At 44.3% G+C, this 24,388-nt stretch overlaps 1 protein-coding gene across 2 annotated transcripts in view; it reads left to right on the forward strand.

The window, feature by feature from the left end:
* Nucleotides 1-221: 221 nt before the first annotated feature.
* Nucleotides 222-24,388, forward strand: part of SLAIN2 (SLAIN motif family member 2) — a 61,082-nt gene continuing 36,915 nt past the window's right edge. For both annotated transcript variants that reach the window (XM_054029867.1, XM_054029868.1), the window contains exons 1-2: nucleotides 222-674; nucleotides 14,511-14,659. In XM_054029867.1, the coding sequence (XP_053885842.1) occupies nucleotides 310-674; nucleotides 14,511-14,659 (514 nt within the window). In that variant the 5' untranslated portion in view covers nucleotides 222-309. The remainder of the gene's footprint in view (nucleotides 675-14,510; nucleotides 14,660-24,388) is intronic.

Raw genomic sequence — 24,388 nt, forward strand, 5'->3', positions numbered from 1 at the left:
GAACCCGGCCGGATGCCGGGCGCGTGCGTGACGCCCGGCTGGGGGCGGGGCGCAAGGCAAGATGGCGCCGCCGGCCGGATGTGTGTATCTCCCTCCCACCGCGGGCCGCCGGCGCAGCTGACGAGGCGGCGGCTCCACTCTAGTCCGGGCCCAGCCCCGGCGCAGTCACAGCGGCGGCGCCTCCTCCAGGCCCGGCCATGTAGAGGGGGGCCCTGGTTGCTTCCCCTCATCCCGGAGACGTGAGCGGCCCCTGAGGCAGCCAGCCCCGCGCGTGAGCGAGCCGGCGGCCGGGCGGAGGGTCCCGCCGCCATGGAGGACATTAACTCCAACGTGAACGCGGACGCGGAGGTGCGGAAGCTGCAGGAGCTGGTGAAGAAGCTGGAGAAGCAGAACGAGCAGCTCCGCAGCCGCTCCGGGGCCCCCGCCAGCCCCAAGCGCCTCCCCAGTGGCAGCGGCGCCGCCACCCCTTCCCCGCGGGGGGACCTGCCGCTGGGACTGGAGAGCCGCTGCCTTAGTCCCAGGGCCGGGGCCCGGCAGCCGCCCGCCGAGGAGACGCGAGGCGGGTCGGCGGCCGCAGCGGCCGGGGAAGGGAGCAGCTTCCTGGACGAAGTGGAGCCTCTGAGGCCCGACGAGCTGGAGCGCTTGGCCAGCTACGAGGAGGACGAGACAGGCTGGTGAGCGGGTAGGGGGCGGCCCTGGTCGCTGTGTCCTGGGCTGTGCCGCCAGATGCTGGGCATCCGGGGGCCCGGGCTCTCCAGCTCCCGGGCACGGGCCGGGGACGAGCGCGCCGTAGGTGGCAGCCCTCCCTGGATCCAGCGCTGCTCAGGGACAAGGTGCGGGGATCTGAGAGGGGCTATTTGTTTATTAAACACGGGCTAATGTAGGCGTCGTTCTTCCCTGACGGTCTGAAGGCAGCCTCGCCCTCTGAGGCTGGAGGGGAGAGGCTTACTCCGTTTGAGTCAGTAACACATAGAAAACTCTTTGCTCTCAGGGGCAGACTTTAAAACTGCCTGGTGAATCCCAGGTGAGTCTCTTAGCAGAGGCTGTACACCTCTATCTAGCCCTGGAAAAAGTGGTGTAGGGGGTCATCCAGGTTCTCAGTGGAGATGGAGGCTGTTAATGTTTGTGGGTCAGAAACAACAAGGAGTCTGGTGGCACCTTAAAGACTAACAGGTTTATTTGGGCATAAGCTTTCGTGGGTAAAAACCTCACTTTTTACCCACGAAAGCTTATGCCCAAATAAATCTTAGTCTTTAAGGTGCCACCAGACTCCTTGTTGTTTTTGTAGATACAGATTAACATGGCTGTCCCCTGATATTTGACGCCATGTGGGTCAGAAGAGTATCTCATCCATTCTTGAAAACCACAGAGTTGGTAAATCAATGTATGTGTCCAGAAACTTACTGCAGTGATCCACTAAGGGTATGTCCACACAGCAAAGAAAAATCAGCATCTGGCCTGTGCCCACTGACTCAGGCTGTGGGGGTGTTTCACTGCTCTGTAGACTTGTAGGCTCAGGCTGGAGCCTGAGCTGTGGGACCCTCCGACCTCACAGGGTACTAGAGTTCAGCTCCAGCACAGAGTTAAGGTTACCTGTCAATAACTTGTGCTCTTCCAGAACATTGAGTTGAGCAAAACTCAGGGAAAACCAGGAAATACAGAGTTAAGGTAAATGTTCACGCAGCTTTAACTCTGCCCTTGGAGCTGGCAGTAGCAAACAGAAATTATTGCATGCTCTCTAGTCGCTTTGTTTTAGATGTAGCTGTACTGAGTGGTGAGGGCAATAGGTGTGGTAGGTTGTTAGAAATCTGTTTTGATATGAGGTTATCAGGGAATTAATTTGAAGTGTGTCAAAGTGCTGTGATTGTGATATGAAGAGATCTGGGTCTGAATCCCCCCACGAGTGTGATCAAAGGAAGGAGGTGCATGCATATCTTGGGGTTCTAGTTTGTATCCTTTCAGTACAAAATTGTGTAGGCTGTGTCATAGCAGGCACTGCAGTGGTCTTATGGGTACTTGTGAGATGGGATGTGAAAGCAGTCTGTGGATTTAATGATGGGTAGGGAAAAATACACTTTTAGGTAGTATCCTATGTGGAAGTGAGAAGGCGCTTTAAAAGGATATGAAGTGCTTATTAAAGTTTACAAGTATGGTATTCTATCAATGGAGTAGGCACAGTGTTTGAGTGTAGGGGAGGTGCAGGTAATGTAGTGAGAAGGCAGAGTTTGAGAATGTGTAATGGGTGTATTGGAGCATTGCTCATAGGGCGCCTAGTTAAGGTTGCACGAGCATTTATCTTAACTCCGTATTTTTTAGTTTTCAGAAGTTTGAGTTTTGCTGAACTCAGTGTTCTGGAAGGGTATAAGCTCACCAGGCAACCTTAACTCTGTTACCAGACTTCTTCGCCATTTCAGTTTAAAAAACTAGAAAATTAAATAAAATGTTTGTTAGTAGGAGTTAGTGACCATTTAGGCAATTATAGTTCTCACCAGAGTTTGCAGTTAATATGCTCCTGTAGCTAGGTGGTAATAAAAATACCTAAGTTTTATGTAGTGTTTTTCATCAGATCTCAAAGAACTTCACATCATTATCCCCATTTTACAGGTGGGAAACTGTGGCACAGAGGTGTGGTGACTTACCAGAGGTCACCCAGCAGGCCAGTGGCAGAGCTAGTAATAGTCCCCGTCCAGTGGCCTTTCCACCAGGCTTCACAGTTGCTATATGATTCCTAAGTGCGCCTCACCCCTCCCATGCATTTCGTTATCAAGAAACATCATGCTTTTAAATTTTTGCAATGTATAGTTGCTAACAGGGTCAGTGAGAGAAATCTTATCCATGGTCTCTCCCCCCAAAATCTTGACAGTTTTATAACCTAGTGGTTTTAGTAACGTTAAGCTTGTGAGAGAAGATTGGTGTCTCTCCCCTCCATTCCCTGCAACATGTACCTCTTCCCCACCCGTCAACACTTCCAATTCATCCTCCTCTTCCTGTCCCATTAAGCCACTAGTTTACATTCAGAACACATCAGCAGCCTATAGCAGACTCAGAGAGCTTTTAAGTTAACCATTCATCTCAATGAGATGTTCTCAGCTGAAAGAGAACATCCAAAGGAGACCTAGCTGGCGAGTATCGTAGGCATGGGAAGGCTTTGCCTTCCCAAACAGCCTGATGTCCCCCCATCCAAGCTCCACCCCTGGGCCCCTTCCTGCCTCCTGTTCCTTGGGGCAGGCAGGCTGGGGGCCGCTGGGCCTGCTCTGGCCACGCTGCCTACTCAGTGCTTGTGACCGGAGTGGCTCCGGCCCGCTGCTTGCCCGGCCGCCCAGCGCTGAGGCTGGCAGGTTGGTCGAGGGGGGACAGATGGCCGGGGGTTGGGTGCGGCCCGGGGAGGGCGGGACTGTGCTGCCTGGCTCTCTGGTGATCAGGAGCTGGGACCGCGTTTCCCAGCTCTCTGGCACTCTGGATCCGTGGGGTTGGGGCTGTGCTGTCCGTCTCTCTGGCGCTCCGGGGCTGGGACCGTGCTGCCTGGCTCTCCAGCGCTCTGGGGGCACTAGCCTGGGGCAGGGGCCAGCAGCCACAGTGTGTGTTAGGTGGGCTGGTGGCGCTGGGCTCTGGTGGGCGTGGAAAGAGCGGGGCCTCGGGCGGAAGGGGTGGGGTTGGCGGCTAGCCTCCCCAAGCCACGGTTTCACCCACCACCCATGAAAGGAGATGAATACAGTATGAAACAATAGCTTGTGATATGTGAACTGCTCCATTCCTTTTAGTGGGGGTTCTCCCCCCACCCACCCAGTGCTGTTAGTGTGTATGCATCACGCATGTCTTTTCTCTACTCCGCATGCCAGTATCAACAGTGTGTTCTTGATGCTTTCTCTGAGCATTCTTGTTCTAAGTTCCCCACCCAGAGAAGCAGGGGTTTTCCAGATCCTGTCTCACGTGGTAGGGTGTACAGAGGGGTTCAGACCCCCTTAGAAATACAAGAGATCCAGGATCCCAGCTCTGTGGGGGGAGGGGGCAGTAGGGAGTGGGGCTTAGACCTGCCCAGGAAGGCAAGCTCCCCCACAGCTCATGAGGGGGGTAGAGAAGAGAGGCTTAGACCTCCCCAGGGAGAGGCTCAGACATTTTAGATCCTCGGAAGTGCACACATGGGGAGAACGTGGGGCAGACAAGTGACCTGCCCTATTCTCCACCAGTCCCTCTTCCACATATGCGTCACCTCCCTGATCATCCATCCCCATTTAGTCCCTTCCCTCAATCCGTTGCTGCATCCTCAAACCCCTCTGCCCATTTTCCTTCCTTCACCCTCTAAAATGTCCTGCCCCTGCCAGCAAACATTTGCATGTCTAATGTTTTTCACAAGAATACTTTGATTGCATTTCCCCCAAAATTAAAAACAAAAAACACGAAAAACCCCACCAGATTTTAGCAATATGCCTTGTGATCTTTTCCAGATTTCTTCCCATAGTAGGACTCAAACTAACACTGGTTGGGTGTATAAGGTTAAAAGGTACTGCTTAGTCTGTTGAGCCCGTCCAGCTGGTGTGGAACATTGAAGACTAACAGTCCTGTTAACTCCTCTGTCTGCACATGCTCAGTGTAATCCAATTGGCATACCACCAAGCACTTCAAAGGCTACTGCTCCAAACAGATAAAGTCTTTGGCTAATAATTAGTAATTTGATTTTCCCCAGTGGTCTGTTGGATGGCATGCACTCTGGCTTGGTAACTCTCAACTGTTTTTGAGCTCCAGCTGTAAGGATCTCAGCCCTGCTTTGATCTCTATTTGTGATCAAAAATTTGTTGCCAGAATATGTGACTAGAAGTTAAACTGGTTTTTGTCATTTTTTGGAGTGGGGGGGTGTATTTCAGGAATCCCTTCTTCAAATGGCCCCAAATTTGGATCACTGACCAAACCTGATCCCTCATGAGGCACACAAAATTTCAAGGCAATCTGAGAAACCATATTGATTTTTAGAGCTCGTAGAACAGTTGAACTTTCAACAGAAAGCTGTCTTAACCTTAACTTAGCAGAAGTGCCATTCCAGTATAATTTAGAGTAACTAGCTTCCACAGGGCAATTGCCTGTCTCTTATGCAATAATCAGAGCTCTGATCCGTCTGTTCCAGAAGAGACCTTTCTTGCTGAGTGTTCACCCTGGTCTTTATTTTGAGAAAAGGACTTGGAAATAGCACTGATACCTGGGGATTTACGGGAGTTTTCATAGGGAATTATGGGAATTGTACTGTGCTCATAGAAGTCCTTTTGAAGTCTCCCACAAGCCACTGCTTCAGGGAGCAGTGTTAGGAACAGTGGGGCTAGGTACTCAGGAAGCAGTGCAACTGCAACAGAGTAGTACAGCGCAAGCATGGACATGAAGCAAAGCTGCAACCAGAATAGCATGGCTAGTGTGGGCTCAGTGCACCAGTGGCCTAAGGTAGCATTAGCCTGCAAATTCATCTACCAATGTTTTTTTTTCTATGATTAGATTCTGTGATTATAAAAACACTAACTAGATGAAAAATTGAAGTGAGACCCCCTACTTAGATACAAGTACACTCAGTCAAGAGTAGTCTTGAGAGTGCTCCTTGTGCCTGAGCTGTTTTATGGGTACTCAGAGAACATGCCCGCACTTCACTGAAGGTCCTGCCATTGATTTGGAATACCCCAATAAAATATAGAAAGCGTGGTCTGGTGCAGCTGCCTTGCACTGATCATATACCTGGAACATGATACACTAGGTTAATTTAATAAGCTTGAATTGGGTTGAGGATACACTTAAGTTAATTGTAGTCTCACAGTTTTTGAGTGGGTCAGGGCTTGTTTACAGGGTAGGGTAATGTGCTCGGGGAGATGGGGGGGGATGTCTGCCTTCTAAAGCACACAAATGTGTTGTGCATTAATTGGCCTGTGTAGACCCTGCTGGTGTGCACTAGTGGTTCCCTAGTTTGCTTTAACATAGTATTGTTTCAAACAGCACTGTGTTAAAGCACATCAGTAGGGCCTATAGGGACCAATTAATGTGCAACAGGTTAGTGTGCTTAGGCTATGTCTACACTACCACTTTTGTCAGGAGTGTGAAAAAACACACCCCTTACAGACATAAATTTCACCAACAAAAGCACCAGTGTGGACTGTGCTATCTTGGTGGGAGACACTCTGCATAGGTTCAAAAAAGAACTAGATAAGTTCATGGAGGATAGGTCCATCAATGGCAATTAGCCAGGATGGGCAGGGATGGTGTCCTTAGCGCCTGTTTGCCAGAAGCTGGGAATGGGCAATGGGATGGATCACTTGATGATTACCTGTTCTGTGCATTCCCTCTGGGGTACCTGGCATTGGCCACTGTCTGAAGACAGGATATTGGGCTAGATGGACCTTTGTTCTGCCCCAATATGGCCATTCTCATGTTTTTATAGTTTGTTGGAGGTGGTTTAATTATGCCGGTGGGAGAGCCCTCTCATGTAGAAAAGTCCTATAATGCACTTTGCCAATCTGTAGTCCATTTGGATTAAGGCAGGATCTGTTTCTAGCAATTCATGTCCAGTCAGTGAAGTCAGGCTTCTTATTAGTCAATGAGGTTACTGCTATACTTGGATCTGATATAGAAGACAAATATTCAGATGTCCTCTCTATAATTATGACATTCCAATTTGTATGGCCTAAGCTCCCTTTGGCACTAGCATTATGATTTGGAAATTTAAAATTGGTGTCAGAATGAATCATGAAGGGAAGTTTAGGCTTGAAATTAGATGAAGGTTTCTGACCGTCAGAGGGGTGAAATATTGGAACAGCCTTCCGAGGGAAACGGTGGGGGCGAAGGACCTGTCTGGTTTTAAGATTAAGCTAGATAAGTTTATGGAGGGAATGGTTTAATGGGATAACATGATTTTAATCAAATGAACAGGTGCCATTGCTGGTAAATAATATCAATGGCCAATGAGGGTCTGGCTGGAGAGTCTTGCCTACATGCTTGGGGTTCTACTGATCGCCATATTTGGGGTCGGGAAGGAATTTTCCTCCAGGGTAGATTGGCAGAGGCCCTGGAGGTTTTTCGCCTTCTTCCGCAGTATGGGGCAGGGGTCGCTAGCTGGAGGATTCTCTGCTACTTGAAGTCTCTAAACCACAGGATTTGGGGACTTCAACAGCAGAGTCAAGGGAAAGGGTTGGGACGGCTTTGTGGCCTGCATCATGCGGGAGGTCAGACTAGATGATCATAATGGTCCCTTCTGACCTTAAAGTCTATGAGAAGCATGTTGGACAACTTCACTGGATGTAGAGCCCCAGTTTCCTTAGGGATCAAATGGAATCTTTGAGACATAAGACTGTAAACCAGTTCAGTGCCTGATAGTGCTATCCATTCAGTTGCTCAAAATCTAATTATACCAGTATGATCTTGAACCAGTTGTTAAATTCTTTCTTGCTTCTCACAATTTCTGCATTGTGACCTATTAAAAGACAAACTGCTGTTTATCAGATTATATGTGGTACACTAAAGGAACCTGAATTTGCCTTGACATGAAGTATCTATTTCAGAGGGATTTTTTTTTCAAATTCAGATAATGGCTTATCAAACCATAGTTGTAATAAGGTAGGAAGAAGTACTTGTGACTTCCTACTGGGGGGAGGGATAGCTCAGTGGTTTGAGCATTGGACTGCTAAACCCAGGGTTGTGAGTTCAATCCTTGAGGGGACCATTTAGGGATCTGGGACAAAAATCTGTATGGGGATTGGTCCTGCTTTGAGCAGGGGGTTGGACTAGATGACCTCCTGAGGTCACTTCCAGCCCTGATATTCTATGATTCTATGACAGCTGGTATTAGAGGGTTACAATAGTTGCTTTCAATTTTCCAGATTAAAGGAGTAGTACCACCAAGTAACTATATTACATGGGGCTTCTTAATTAAATATTATAACTTTGTTAGGAGTAAAATAAATGTGTGGAGACTGTAGCAAGAATCTTGAGTAAAAGCAATTTCCTGTTTTTCTCTTTAAGTTCTTCAACTGCACCCATCCATTAGTATCTAAATGCATTGGATGTTTATATATCGTGAAATTATCAATGTGCTGTCCAGTCCATAATGTAATTTTTCAATAGAATTTTTCCCTATTGCCTTAATTATAGAATTCTTAATATGCATTTCACACTCCTATACAGTTTGAGCACTCTTAGGTCAGCTTGCATTGGTTCTTATTCTTTTTTTGAGTAGATTTAGAGCTTTCTTTCTAGACCAGTAGTTAAGCAGATGATCTCCTTGAGGAGCCCATATCCGTGTTTAAATAAATTCATGGAAACCTTTCATAGCTTTTTCTTTTCATTTCCATGAAAGTAGTTGTAATATCTCCTTAGCTAAGAGATTAAGCCTAGTATAAGCTGTATACTTTTCATTATGGGGAAAAATATTGATTTCACCTGCTTTTCTGCAATAATCAGGTAACTTTTGTGGGTTTCTTAAAACTTTACATTCAAAAGTACTACTGACTTATTGACATCTACAGAAGACTTTTTAAATATGCAGCAGCAGCTCTGTTTTTGGTAAACTTCAGTTTCTGCTACAACTTCAATAGATGTTTCCCAGCTTTTTTTCTGTCAGTACACTTGAGTAAACTGACATGCTTAGATTTATTTCCATAACTAAAATACAGTTCTCATGGGATTGTTACTTCATATTCTGCCTAGAGCATGTTCCCTCCCATAGGTTTTATTTTACTACATAGAACTTGAACTGCCGGTACCTGATCTCCCTGCAGCTTTTGACACTGTTTATTGTGCTCACCTCTTCTAAATCTTGTCCTCAGTTGGCTTTCACAATACTGTCCTGTGTGGGAGGGGGCTGTGGGTTGGGGTACAGGAGGGGATGAGTGCTCTGGGGTGGGCTGGAGATGAGGGGTTCAGGGTGCGGGAGGGGGCTCTGGGCTGGGGCAAGGGGTTGGGATGCAAGGGGGGGTGAGGGCTCTGGGCTGGGCCGGGGGTGAGGGGTTTGGGATGCAATTTGGGGACTCCAGGTTTGGGGGGCTTAGGGCTGGGGCAGGAGGTTGATATGCAGGGGGTGTGAAGGCTCTGGACTGGGGGGGCGCTGGGGATGAGGACTCTGGGGTGCAAGAGGGGGGTTCAGGTTTGGGGGGGCTAAAGGCTGGGGCAGAGGGTTGGGGTGCGGGCTTACCTCGCGCGGCTCCCAGTCAGCGGTGCAGCGGGGCTAAGGCAGGTTCCCTGCCTGTCCTGACATCATGTATGTACGCTGGAAGCGGCCACCAGGTCTGATGCTAGTAGGCAGGGAGAGACGGGACAGGAAGCTGGGAGTAGAGGTTGTATTACCTCTGTATTTGGGACTAGTGTGACTGCTGCTGGAATATTATGTCCAGTTTGGTGTCTACAGTTCAAGAAGGATGTTGATAATTTGGAGAGGATTCAGAGAAGAGCCATGAGAATGATTAAATAATTAGAAAACATGCCTTATAGTGATAGACTTAAGGAGCTCAATCTATTTAGCTTAACAAAGAGATGGTTAAGGGGTGACTTGATTATAGTCTATAAGTACATGCAAGGGGAACATGTATTTAATAATGGGTTTTTCAGTGTAGCAGAGAAAAGTATAACACAATCCGATGGCTGGAAGTTGTAGCTAGACAAATTCAGATCGGAAGTCAAGCGTAAATGTTTAACAGTGAGAGTAATTAACCATTGGAATAATTTACTAAGGGTCATGGTGAATTTTCCATCACTGACAATTTTTAAATCAGGATTGGATGTGTTTCTAAAAGCTATCCTCTAGGACAGTGGTTCCCAAACTGGGGTTCACAAAATGTTACAGGGGTTCTTGGGGGGGGAAAAATTCCCTAATGGTGAACAGAGCTGTCCCTAGGGACCCTGGGCAGCACGGGGCCAGCAGCCTGGAGCCCCCGGACTTCCAAGAGCAAAGCAGATCAAAGCAAGCATGGCTAGCACACCGAGGAGATTTAAACTTCAAGACTCCTTATAAGAAATGGAAAGGGCGGTGGATATTTTTTGCTGATTTTAAAATTAAATAGGCAGCTTGTACTGTTTTTAAAATTATGAAGAACAAGTTTAAGCTTTGTTGTAACGTGCGTTGTTTGACGGGACTGCTCAAGACCTGAATGCTTGTGGAAGGAGGAACTCTGAGTTGGCTTCTTAAATACCTTCATGCTGTTTCACATCTGAATCTCCTTGATGAAACATAGGAGCTTTGTCTTATAACAGGCTTATTCAAAGTGATACAAGCGACGAAAGTGAGATCTTGGAAGAGTGTTGCCATTTTCATAATGTAATACAAATATCGTAATGATAAATAATTAATAATAAATAGTGTGTAATAAGCATGTCATAAAAACAAATGTGTTATTTCCAAGATCACTGCTTTTATAATTTATACTCGGGTAAAGGAAAAAATCCCTGAAAATATTCATTTTTAGGAGGGGGTTCACAAGACTTGACATTTTAGTGAAAGGGGTTCACAGGTTATTAAAGTTTGGGAACCACTGCTCTAGGAATTATTTTGGGGAAGTTCTATGGCCTGTGTTATGCAGAAGGTCAGACTAGATCGGGGTCGGCAATCTTTCAGGAGTGGTGTGCCGAGTCTTCATTTATCACTCTGATTTAAGGTTTTGAGTGCCAGTAATGCATTTTAATGTTTTTAGAAGGTCTCTTTCTATAAGTCTATAATATGTAACTAAACTATTGTTGTAAGTAAAGTAAATTTTTTTTAAATGTTTAAGAAGCTTCATTTAAAATTAAATTAAAATGCAGAGCCCCCTGGACCGGTGGCCAGGACTTGGGCAGTGTGAGTGCCACTGAAAATCAGATCGTGTGTCGGCTTCAGCACGCGTGCTGTAGGTTGCCTACCCCTGGACTAGATGATCAGTGGTCCCTTCTGGCCTTAGAATCTATGGAAATTGGCTGAAGCATGTTGACAAAGTGGCAAAGAGCTTGTGATATTTATTAAGGCCACAATGTCTTTACATTTACAGTGATTATGCCCAGGGAAGGGATGTATCAGATATTAAACTGAATGGTAGTAGTACACAGTTCATGGCAATCAGAGCTGTGATTAGAGCACAAGAGTCCTTTGTTCTATGTCCTATGCTGTGCTGCTTCAGATTATATTGAGCTGCCCTTTCTTATGGGCAGAGTGTGTGCAAGCTGCTCAGCTGTCTAGAAGAGAATTATAGCAGCTGTAGTGCTGCCAGTGGTTCCTCCACCCCTAATGACCACTGATCTGAGGCCCTCAACTAAAAAAAAAAAAAAAAACCTTTTGCCAATGCCTTTGTTTACAGAACTAGAAGACTGCTCTAGTGGATAGTATGAATCATCTGTAAGGATACCATATAGTCATGGAGGTGATGGATTCTGTGACTTTAATGAAGGTCTGTGACTTCTTTGGCTTCAGCTCCAGCAGCTGGGGCTGTCAGCCCTTGCAGTGGTCAGCCCTCTCAAATCCCCCACCCCACCGTTATTTTTAATAAAAGTTACGGACGGGTTGCAGGCTTCTGTGAAGTTTTGTTTATTGCCCGCGACCTGTTTGTGACTTTTTCTAAAAATAATCATGACAAAATCTTAACCTTAATCACTGTTACCTTTAGGAAGAATCAGGGATAAACTCTTAACCCCAGCTAGAGTTTAGAAACTCACATTTTAACTCACATTTATTTCTTTCACAAGGAAAAGGGTTTAGTCTTTTTATTTTTTTTTCCCCTCCCCTAAAGCCCTTATTTTCTCAGCCCGTATCTGCAGGGCTTGCAAGCCTCAAATCTTGTCTCTAAACATAGAATCTTTGCTCAGGAATTAACTTATTTAGACTTACAGTAATGTTTATGTAATAGCTTGTCACTATCACCTGAATTGTCCCAGTCTCCACAGCATCAAGTTGTGATGTCGCAAGATTGATATTAGATGGAGAGCAACTTTGATTTCATAGGTCTTTCCTTTGGTAATTGTAGGATTAATCTACTGACAGTGATTATGCCCAGAGAAGGCATGTATCAGATATTAAACTGAATGGTGGTGGTATACAGATCATGGCCATATGAGAGACATTCCTTTATGATCTTTCATCTGGTAAAGAAATATAGTGTCTTAGTTCCTTCATCTGTAAGTTTAAACCACTCCACCAGGATGCTGAACTTTTAGTAAATGAAATGTAAGTTTTGACTTCCAGTATTCCGGTATTAATTAAAATTAAACATTGACTAGAATCATGAACAAAATAATTCAGGAGACCAAAAGAGCTCCTAAAATAGAATATAAAATGGTCCAAGTAGTACTTAGCTGCAAAAAGAACCCTCCTTTGGTATTGCCAATTGAGTATTTAGAATCTCAGAAACTAGCAGAACAGTCAAATCAGTTTTTGTATTCTCTCTCTATTTTGCAGTATACCTGTTTATGTAAATGTGGTAAATAACATCACTTCATAGGAAAGGGACCTAGTACTACTTCCCCCCCCCCATTTATGAAAAACTTGTAGATAACACTATGATGCTTAGCCTATTGTATATGAAAAAACAATTAAAACATCTCTTAGGGAGAAGTGGCTTAAAGCATGCTTTAAAAAAAAAATGGTCTGCGCATTCATTAGTGAGGGTCTTTTGTACCCTTCCCTTTCTCCCCCAAATCTAGTCCCTTCAGAAGGTCCATGTAGGGAATGTCAATTTCTTTGTAAAGTTCATCAGCTCTATTCAACCAAATTTTTAAACCTTGGCTGAGGAAGAGTCAGTTAGTTTTTCTCTTCTGCTAGAGCTATGGAAAGTAATTACTGTGTTGCTGATGTAATTGGCCCAAAGGAAATAGGAATTTTTGACCATCTGTTTTGTATAGAAGAGTGGCTAACTTAGCTGTCATATGTTCCTAAACTACAATACTTAAGTTGGAATCCTGTTTAGTTGGAATTTAAAGGCTATCATTAGATAAATAGTTGATGGTAATGCAAGTCCTTATTCTGTTATTTATTTCTGTGCGCATGTATTTAGAGCTCTTGCAGCAGCAAAAGCTAGAGTTAAGGTTGCAAGTTGGCTTCTATCGATATCCTGTAATTCATAACTTTCTCTTTTCTTTAGGACTAAAACTTTCAAAGTTTGGATTTAACCTAAAGATGAGATGATGTCTGATTTAAATCTTCACTATTCAGGGTATATGTGTGGGGAAATATCATTTTCCCTTAAGAATTTTTTTTTGCGGGGGGGGGGGGGGGGTTAGAAGAATACTCAGATGGCTGAACTTAAAAATTCAAACTTGTGGTTAGTCCTCAGTGAAGAATAGTTTCAGCTTCAGTTCAGAAAGATGTTAAGATTTGTTTATATAAAAGCATAACTGAACATTGTTTTACGTGAAAGGGCACTACAATATTTTATACTTTAGCTATTTACCTTTGGTACCATGGTGCCCAATTTTATAGCCTCAGTACTTGGTTATTCCTGTGGTTACCAGTTGCTGCAGCTTAATGTATGCAGATGTATAAAAGCAGCTCCACATCTCCGTGATGCTTTCTTTCCTTTCTCTTAAAGTTAATGCCACTTTAAGGCCAAAACCATAAATGCATAAATCAGGATTTCCATATCACAATTAATATGCCCACATTACTAAACCTGGTCTGAAGATAGATTTTTTTTTTCTTTAAAATAACTGGCAAATGTGTTTTCGGTTTTTAGAAGACTTGAAAATTTGATCTAGTTATAAAATGGCATAATTTGTATGCAATTCTTTGTACACTAAGTGGGTATAAAAAGTAACTGCCTCTGATTTTCAGATAACAGTAGAAATTGGTGGGAGCTATAGGTGCTTAGCATATCTGAAAATCAAATCCAGTAGATCTGTATGTTATCAACTGAGCTTCCACTATGTAATATGAATTTCACTTTCTATGCTACAGACTTTTTCTGGCATTGCTATGTTGGTCATGGGTGTGAAGAGGTGTGATCTTGGACTAACACAGCTGTGCTGGCAAATGCACCTAGAGTAGACACAGCTATACTGGGAAAATTGCACTTTTGCCAGTATAGCTCATCTTGCTTGGAGGGTGGGAATGGGGTTGGGGTTGGAAAAAAACAATAGAAGTACAGTTTTGCTGGTATAAGCCACGTCTACACTAGGAGCACTTTGGTAGTGTAGTTAGCAAAGCACTCCTAGAGTAGACCTGTCCTAGGTTTGTCAGATACCTCTTTTACACCACTTTAAGGGGCAATGTAATTACTTACCTCAATTTTTAAAAATTCTTCCTGCTTATTTTTTTTGGAAGCTAGATAACTTTCCTCAGCTTTATTTGTATGTTGGTTGTGATTGTAGTGGCTGTGCTCTTGGGTATTGGATGATTCTTTCTTTGGAGTATTTGGAAGAAGGATGATGAGAAGAACACCACATTGACTTTATGAATGAACAAAGTAAATGTGCAGTTTGTCTACCAATGTTGATGTGTGCTCCCATTTTGGTAGCTGAGAACAAAAATTGCATAGTACCTAGTATTTTCTTAAAATGCCCACTTACCTAACATCATATAATTTTTCCTCTCTTAGGTTATATACGTCACCAAAGAAGAAACTGACTCCAGTGCAGAAATCTGTTAGTCCATTAGTTTGGTGCAGGCAGGTACTCGATTATCCAAGTCCTGATATTGAATGTGCTAAAAAATCACTGATCCACAGGCTTGAACAGATAATGTCAGGTGAGTTCATGCATCAGCACGTGTGTTGACGTTGTGTTTTACATTTTAACATCAAACCTTGTTTTAGAATAAATATACATTATATTCTGTCAGTGATTTGAGGGTTGGAGGAGTTTCTTCAATCTTAAGATTTTGTTACGTTTCTCAGATGGCAATTCACTCTACCTACGATTTGGGCCAGATAAATAGAAGAAAGGAGGAAGCAATAGACCACGTGAATCATGATTCCAGTAGTTTATGCCTCCTGAGTAGTGATATTTTGGCCAGTTTCTGCTTCTTTTCAAGACATAAATCTTTTTTTTTTTTTTTTTTTTGAAGTCCAGCTGCTTAATCTAGAATTTGTCTGCTGCCTTAGTTAGAAGTCTAAACTCTTGATGGAAGAACAGAACTATCTGGCTGATAAACTGTGCATTTGCCCTTAATACATTTAGATATGCATTAGCTCTGTGCTAAATCAGCTGGGGATTTTTTGTTTTGTTTTTTGTTCTTGGCTAAGGAGATGGAGACTGAGGTTAGTTAATAATTTTGGGACACTGAATGGATTTTTCAGTAGATTTGGGATCTTGGTTATTCCTTTCCAAGATGATAGAGACTAATGTCTTAAAGATATAGTTGGCCCTGAGATAAAGGAGCCACTTAACACTCAAAACTGCAGCTAATGACTGAGTGCCTGGTCCTGTGAAATGCTGATGAGGTCCCCCCTCACAACTCCTGTTGATGTCCTAGTGGGAGTTAGGTACTTAATACCTAGCTGCCTGATTCTGTCTTTAGTTCTCTCTTCTTTGCCAAATAGCACTTCCTTTCCATAATCCTTGACACTTATTTGCAACCTTTAATTCTCTCCTATACGCCTCCTTTCTCTTCTATCTCCATGTGGGATTTTGCTGACTTTTAAATGAAGTATCAACAAGATCTACTGTTAGAAAGAAAGGTAGATCACAACCTTTCCTCCTGCCCCCTCAACTTCATGCCCTCCCACTTATGAAGTTTAAACTCTCCCCTTCCCTCTCCCCTCAACCTTTCTTTCCACTGACTTCTTCAAATTAAAGTTCTTGTCTCTACCAACCTCAAAAAATCCTCATCCATTATTGCACCTGCTGCTCATCTCTTTCTGACTCTATATCTCTAAGCAGACTGAATGTACCATTCCCTAGAGTTGCCATGTTCCTCCTCTTGAACGCCACCCTGGATCCCCTCTAGCCTGATTTCTGCTCTCTTGATTTCATTTTGACTTCTTTCTGGCTAAAAACTCAAGGGCCTGATTTTCATTTTGGCTTCTCTGCTGCATTTTACAATCAGGCACACCCTCCTTCCTGATATCAAGTCCTCTTTAGGCTTTTATGACTCCTTGTTTGCTTCCTACCCTTGAAGTTCTAATGTCTCTTGGTGGGCCGTTGCTCTTGTCTCCCATTCTGAGACCTACAGAGCTTTTTCCTCAGCTACTGTCTGTTACTCTTTTATACCCTTTATCTGGGGCAGTCTGATCTGTCTGTTTTTCAACTACCATCTTAACACTAACTCACAAATCTACCTTTCCATTCTGGACAGTCTTCTTCCACTACATCCCACATTTCAGCCCCTCTCTCTGACATATCCTTCTGAATGTGTTGCTGTTAACTTAAACTTTGTGACAAAAAATAACTTTCCTCAGTTCTCCACATTCTGTCACCACTATCCCCATTACTGTCTTTAATATGAAAGTCTTGTTTCACCCCCTCCCTCTTTCCTGCCCTTCACATATACTATCTTGCTTTTTAGCTCAAATATTCATCTTAACAGTTTAGGAAAACTATTTCTTTTGGTAATTTAGTGCATATCTTGTGGAAGGCCTCCTAGACTGAAATACAAAGATTAGACTGAAATCCTGAACACTGAATTGTGCCCAGATATCACTGGGATCTCTGAACTTGTGCTATTGCATATCATGGATCCAAATTCAAGGAGTTTGCAAGAAACTACATATTTCGGTTAAACTGAATGTAGGGGGCTAAATTCAGCCAGGAATAAGCAACCACAATTCCATTGTCCAGGTCTTGAAAATCCCCCTTGCCAGTGCTAAGCAGTTTTCCTGTGAAAGTACCATCAGCTACTACAGAATTTAAGCTTTCATTTAAAAACATAAAATTCTAGCCCTTCTTGTGTGCATGAACCAAATATGAAACAAGCATTAAACCTACAAGTGTTGTCAAGCTAAGTACAAAGACAGGCAGTTCTGCTGTTCAAGTCTTGCTGAGTTTAGGAGAGTGAAAACTAATCAGAACCCTGCAGGTAGCAGTGAAATTCAAAAGAATCATGTCAGTTTCACTTAGCTGATCGGGGGAACAATGATCAGCAGTAGGGACTTGCACTAGAGCAGTGGTTTTCAACCTTTTTTATTTGCGGATCCCTAAGAAATTTCCCTTTGAGGACCCCTTGGGAAATTTTAAACATAGTCCACGGACTCCTGGATTGAAAACCACTGCACTAGAGCTATTCACTGGAGAGCATTGCTTAAAAATAGAAACTGGAAGAGTTACAGTAATGAAGACATTTACCCTTCAGCTAAGCCAGAAAGTGACTGAGCAGTAGGATAGCAGAAAACTCCATCACAGTGTGCAGGAATCTGGGAGAAGAATAGTATGGCCTCTCTCCTCCCAGCTCACCTGGAGGTTCTTGAGTGGATAGGGAAAACATAATATGTTCCTCCCTCCAGCAGTCAAAGGTGTTTGGGGGAAAATGAGGGTCATCAAGTTTCAGGCAACTCCTAGTTCTAGAGGCTATAAAAGATGAAGAACCCCCTGAAGTAAGATTCAGGGAATCCCAGTATCTGCTCTTTTCTTAGTAGCTAGAGTGGGCTTCCCTATTTTAGGCCTCTGTATGACTAATTACATAGCATCTAAATGCTTTACAAACTTGAAGGTATTTAGCCTCAAACATCCCTGTGAGGTAAGTAATTACTATTATTCTAATCCTACAAAGGGAACTGAGGCACGGACTAAGTGAGATTTGATCCTGGATCTCCCAAGTCCCAGGCTAGCATCTTAACGACTGGACCATTTTTGGTGTTGTCCTAAATATTGGGGTGTTCTCGTTTTATGTCTGTGGCTAATGGTATGTTCAGGTCCTGTGTATAGATGTCAACTGCTGTTGGGTTAGGCAGAAGAAAGATTAATATAATTTAGAAAAGTGTGGTAAATTTGTGTGGAGAGGAAAGGAAAAACAGGAAATGTAGGGAAATATGTGGGGAAGAATATTTTTGTATATATATCTTAAGAAAAGAGAGAGAGATGGAGGGAGAGAAGGAAGAGGCGCTGAAGACTCTATAGGAGATAACTATAAGAAAAGTGAATTAAATCAGGAAGGGGAAAAAATGTAAACCTCCCCAAAAGATGAATGTAATAGTAATATTTTATCTTCCTGATTGCAGTCTCATTTTATATGTATGTGAAATTATAGGCAGGACTGTTAGTACCACCTATTACTAATATTGCACAACACTTCCCAAAACCTTAACTTTGCCACACTTTGATCTTAAATTTTCCATTCTGGGTATCTGCCTCTAGCTAAAATTTTGAAATTTGGCGTGGTGGTGGCCTTTGTATCAGGGATATGCCTTTTGTCATCCCCATGAAAATCCAAGTATATTTGTTCAAGTTACATACCTTTGACAAATGTCAGTTCACATTTGCTAAATAGAGACTTTTCTGATTTTAGCAACTACAATCTCTGCAAATTCTATCCTCACTGAGCATACTTGAGCCCCTCACAGCTCCTAGTGCTTACTGGATTGTGCATGTTCCATCCCCACAGAGTAATTGAGCATGCTTCCTTCAGTGCAGGGCTATAGGGGCACAGCTGGAGTTTTCCTGTTCACAGCAATTCTGGGCTGGGATAGGACCTGTCACTGGTACTGAGAGCAGGAAGCCTGTATCTGCTGTGTGATCAGTGACCCCTTCTCTTCTCCCCCTCTTCCACCCCTTGCTGGCACCTTGGCAGCATGAAGGATGAAGTTGGATTTAATGCAGAGGGGGACAAAAGCTGAACTAGGGAGACAGAAAGGATTAGATGGGGACAAGTAGTCTAAGACTGGGACTTGACAGGGAATTGGGGGGAGAGACACTGGGACTGACTGGACAAAAAGACTGGGACAGGAGGCGGGGCTGGGGAGAAAAATTCTGGGAGCTGGTGTGGGAGGGAATGGTGACTGGGATACTCTAGACGATGGGACTGGGTTTAGGAGCCAGTGGAAAGGAAGAGAGACAGGTTTTACAAGGAGCTGGGATTAGAAACCAGTGTGGGAGAGGGAAGATAGATCTGACAAGGAGCTGAGGTGCAGTGGGGGAACTAGGATTGGCTGGGCAAAGTGATTAGGACAAGGAGCCAGGGACTGGAGAGTCAGGTTGGATCAGTGGCCTGGGGAAGGAACCAGAGGAGAGGGGAGATAGATTGGACAAGAAGCCAGGAGTGGGAACTGGACTGGCTGAGCAAGGACTGGGGACATGGAGTTGGGACAGAAAGGGAAGCTTGGGACTCAGAGAGCCCAGAGAGGGAGACTTGGCTTGACTGAGCAGGGAGACTGGGATGAGACATTTGGAGGAGTGGAGTTGGTGACTGGGCAGGGGATTGTGACAATGAGCTAGTTGCGAGGAAGGGTCAGGGACTGGTTGCAGGTAATGGAGCAGAAGAGTCTGTGTCCAGTAGAGCACACTCCCCTCCAGACCCTGGAATGGAACCCAAGGTTGCTGAATCTCACCATGCCTTGGCTGTCAGCAAATACCTGCGAAACTCACAGGTACAGTGGGTCTTATCTCCTTCTAGTCTAGTAGCCATGTTATGTGTGGTGGACCTAAGGGTTCTAACTCTGCTGCTGATCCAGATAGGGGTCAATATGGTGCCACAAGTTGGAATTTATTAAAAATTCCATTTGCTTTTTAAAAAAACCTAGGAAATTGCGCACACAGTATGTTTAAAGAACATTATAATAAAGTTTCAAAATCAAGAACTCAAAAGTTAGGAAATGCTAGAATTAAGGCTGCTTGTGGAACTTTAAATCAGCCCCCTTGGGCACATGTAATTAAAGACTATCATAATACATGATTACATGTACCTAGCATGGACGACTTCTGCCCAAACAGTTCATTTGATCAAGTGATAAGCAACTGAAAATGGTTTTAAAATGGAAAGTGTTAAGCAGCCTCAGTAGGCAGTGCTACTAGCCCCACCTATACTATATAATATATATAATGTGAAATCGTGTATCCCTACATTGTGTATTAAACATATTGTGATTTTTTTTTTAATTAAAAAATGGCTGGGGAGTCTGTGGTGTATGTTTCAAGGGTGTTTCACTGTTGGGTTTCTACATGACTGTAGTGCATGAGTGTCACCTGCTTGGTCTTCTCTCGTGAAACAGTATTCTGTTTAAAGTATTCTGTCATTACTTTGCTCATAAAAATGGGTTATGCGGGTAGAGTAGAAAGGCTATCCAGGTGTCCTTACATCATCATTTTCATGTAAACCAAAACAGTCCTGGTGGGATTAATTTAAGACTACTAAATGATTTCTTGAGCCTCTCAAACTAGGAAGTGAAACGGATTCTATTTTAAAAAACTTGAGTCAGTGCCTGATAACAGAATGCTGGCATCTATTTGCATTTATAAAAACCTATTGCTTTTGCCTTTTTTTTTGTTTGTTTGAAAAAATGTCCCAAAACAAAAAGGGGCAGGGATGAGAGGTGGTATGGCAGTTTGGTGACAAGGGATGCAACTTAAATTGTGTTTTCATTGTGAAATCTTTGGGGCAGTCTGTCAGTTTTGTACAGTGCTGGGTATGTTGTCCATGCTTAAATATTTGGCATAAAAAGCAAGACTAGTATATGGTTCCTTATGTTGCACAAATCACTCTGGATATATGCATAACAACTATTACCACGTCACTCATGGAATGGAAAACCCATTTTTGAGTTAAGCATTGGACTTGTTTGGGGCCAGCTTTACACTTAATGACAGATTTTATTTCTGGTCAGTTTGAATTACTACTGAAGCTGCCAGAATAAGTTTGCCAGACGTGATTTTCATTAAATTAAAAAGTTCTGGATTTCAGAAAGGTTGGCCATGATTCTGAAAACTGATACATTAAAAAAAATTAGCTTAGGCATGAAATGCTAACGTACTTGAAAAAATCCTGTTGGGAATCTCATGATTTTTGCCAGAAGACAGGCGTAGATCAATTTGTTAATGTTACCTATCAAAAGTAGTTACTGTACATAGATTATGTATGTTTCCAAATGCAGACTTTTTTCTTTTCCTTGGGAGACAGGGATGGGGGAAGACTATACATTGTTCTCGGGAATATTCTGAAAGTTCATGTGGAGCGGTATTGTTCACCTGGATAAATTGTGACATGTATTAACAAGGAATTATAGGTGGGTCTGGTAGCACTGCTTATTAAGATGACCAGACTCTTCCCATTATAAAAAACTGTTTTCATTGTAACAAGAATACTTAGCATTATATAGCACTTTATATGTTCAAACCACAGTTCCCAAGGCTTCATATCAGTTGCAGCTTTGAGTGCTCAGCCCTTCTGCATATGAGACCTCAATTACTCAAGTCATGAACCAGAACATTGAGGAACACACTGTGAAAAGTTTTAAGTGACTTGCTCAGTATTGCCTAGGAACTCTGGCAGAGGTAACAGTAGAATCCAGATTCTCATTGTGGCATTCAGCTACTTTAGCCATGAGATCATCCTTTATCTTCCTGCAGCCCCGTTTTATTCACTGACACCTTCCAACTTCTACAGCCAATGAAGCAGGGGCCCTACAGACAAGTTTCCTTCACTATCCAACCCTGAGTTATCTCCAGAGTAGGTTCATCCTGTACACCAGAGTTCCTTAGAGTGTGGGGCATGGAGGACCATTCAGGTGGGGGGGCACGGCTGGTGCCCAGCCCAACCCCCACATGGGCTGTAGGGGACCACCACCCAACTCTGCTCCTGGCCCTGGCCCCAGTTGCCAGCCCCGCACCCAGGGTCCCCTTACCCCTGTCCATGACCCTCCCCCGGCCCCAAGCTCCTACCTATGGCCTGGGGGTAGGAGGTAGTGCAGACAGAGATAAGAGGGGGCATGACCCTGAAAATTTTGGTGACCACTGCTGTATATAGAATGAGAGATTCTGTGGAAAGAATAGTATGTGACTATATAATTAGACTGTATCATAATCCATATGCGCAAGAAGGCCGAATTAAGATTGCACAGACACTCTTAATTTTGGCATTTCTTAATTTTTGAGCTCTTGATTTTGCAATCTAAACATTCTTTTAATATATCTTTGTGTGTGTATACAGTGTATATATATGTTTTAATACAGAGCAGGCCTGTTTTTACTATTTTGGCCTTTTACAGATGAACGGGGGATTGGGTTCACCTTTTTTTTTAACACACAAGTGGTGGGCACTGTTTCTTTTGGCATGAGGATCAAGGTTCAGTTGGAACATAAAGGAGATCAGTTTTTACACTTGGATCGGGGAGATTCAATATCAAGAGAACTCTGGTCCATCTTATCAGAAGATTATCTGCTTAGAATTCCAGATGCTGTTCTAAATTAGATGCATTTTGTAATACAACTGCATTCGTTCTGTTCTAAACACTGTATTCTGTGAACTTGTATAAATAGACTGGAAATATCGTAAAGATATTCTATTAAATTGGCCACCCTAATTCTGTAATCTCTTAAGTGATATTTGGCACTATTGTGATGTAAACTTTTAAGAATACAAACTTTCTGTCCTCGCACCTATTCTGAATACAACTGACAGTTTATGCATTTTAAAAACTTGAATGCTATTTTAATCCTGTGGCACCAGGTGTGGAAAACCCTTACTGAGTCTCTTGTAGCACCTCCTAACTTAAAAAGACATTGAGTAAAAGGAATTAAACAAGTCCGGGTCAAGCAGTTCAGTGCATTAGAGCAGAGGGTCAGCCCTTTGCCCAGGTCCTTCATCACCACTGCTGTATTAGTATATTGATCACAGCCTTCTTTCTGCCTTTCACAGTTTCAGCAACAGCAGAATGCTACAGTTAGATCTTTGAGGAACATGAGGACTTTTACCTATGCCTTTTAAAAAAATCCCATATTTTTCAAGATTTTCATGTCTGTATAACTGTACTAGGATCTCACAAGTCAGCACATTGCGGGGGCCATCCTTGAATGTTTTGCAGTGCATATATATAGATTTTTTTTTAAAAAAACTGATTGTAACCTTTCTTTGGCAAGAGTGCATAACTCCTAGTAGCCAGCTTAATTGCAGTTAAACTTAATTTAAAACTACGCATGATGAGACGCTCTTCACCTGCTATACTGTGCAAAATGAACACTTTAAGAAAGTTGATAATTCAGTTGTACTATGAGATAGAATACCTTCAATAGTCAAGGAGCTAGCTTTAAGAAGGGAAGTCAAATTTTGCCTTTTTTCCCTTGGAGTTTTCATTCATAGTGTAGTACAGGGGTCGGCAACCTATGGCACGCATGCCAAAGATGGCACGCGAGCTGATTTTTAATGGCATGCTGCTGCCTGCCCGAGTCCTGAGGACACACAGCCAGTGAGGGGCAGAGCCCGCATCGCCCCAGAAAGGAGCCACCTCCTTTCTGGGGAGGAGGCGCCCGGCCGCGGCCATGGATTGGTACTTGCTCGGAGGAGCGGAGAGCCCTGCGGCCCGGCAGCGCTGAGTTCACCGTAGGTGTGGGCGGGCGGGAATCAGTGATGGCCAGAGAGCCCTGGAGCGAGGAGCTCACATACCGCGGGGTCATGTGCCGCCTGGAGCGCCTCCTCCAGACACAGCCAGAGGGGGAGACTCTCGCCGGGGGACACTAGTTGCGCTCGTGCGGTGCGCCACGGGGCCCCGAGTGGGTGAGCCAGCTGGGGACCGCAGGAGTGGCGGGAGCCCTCTGCCCTGACACCCCCCCCCACATCCCCACCCAGCCCTCTGCCCTGATCCCTGCAGTCCCGCACACACCCCAGGTCCCTGCCCTGAGCCCTGTACCCCGCTCACACACACCCAGCCCTGACTCTGGCACCCCCACACATACCCAGTTCCCCCCCGCCTTGACTCTTGCACCCCTCCACATACCCAGCGCCCCCTCACCCTATGCACCCCCCATATCCTGACTCTTGCCCCCCCATCCTCACCCTGAGCACCAAACAGGAGCTCCTGCGCCCCCCCCAACATTCCCACCTGCACTCCTCGCCCCAAATGGGAGCTGCCCAGGTAAGTGCCCCACACCCAAATCTCCTGCCCCAACCCTGAGGTTCCCTACCTCATTCTAGCTCCTGGCCAGACCCTTCACCCCCAGCCCTGTGCTCAGTGCACTCCCACCCTCAGCTCAGTGCAGAGAGAGGAAGAGAATGGGCCAGAACCAGGGAGAAGGTAGGTACCCACTGTATGTGGGCAGGGCCGGGACCCCAGACCAGCAGTGGGCTGAGCGGGTCTGGCAGCCAGCATCCCGACTGGCAGGAGCTGGCAGATGGAACCCCTGAGCGGCACTGGGCTGTGGGGTCCCAGCCACCGGCCCCGCACAGCCCGCTGCCGGCCTAGGTGAACAGAACCCCAGACCAGCAGCGGGCTGAGCGGGCCGGCGGCGTAAGATCAACATTTTAATTTAATTTTAAATGAAGCTTCTTAAACATTTTGAAAATGTTTATTTTACAATACAACAATAATTTAGTTATATAATATATAGACTTATAGAG

Source organism: Malaclemys terrapin, chromosome 5 (genome assembly GCF_027887155.1).
Source record: "Malaclemys terrapin pileata isolate rMalTer1 chromosome 5, rMalTer1.hap1, whole genome shotgun sequence".
Classification (NCBI taxonomy): domain Eukaryota; kingdom Metazoa; phylum Chordata; order Testudines; family Emydidae; genus Malaclemys; species Malaclemys terrapin.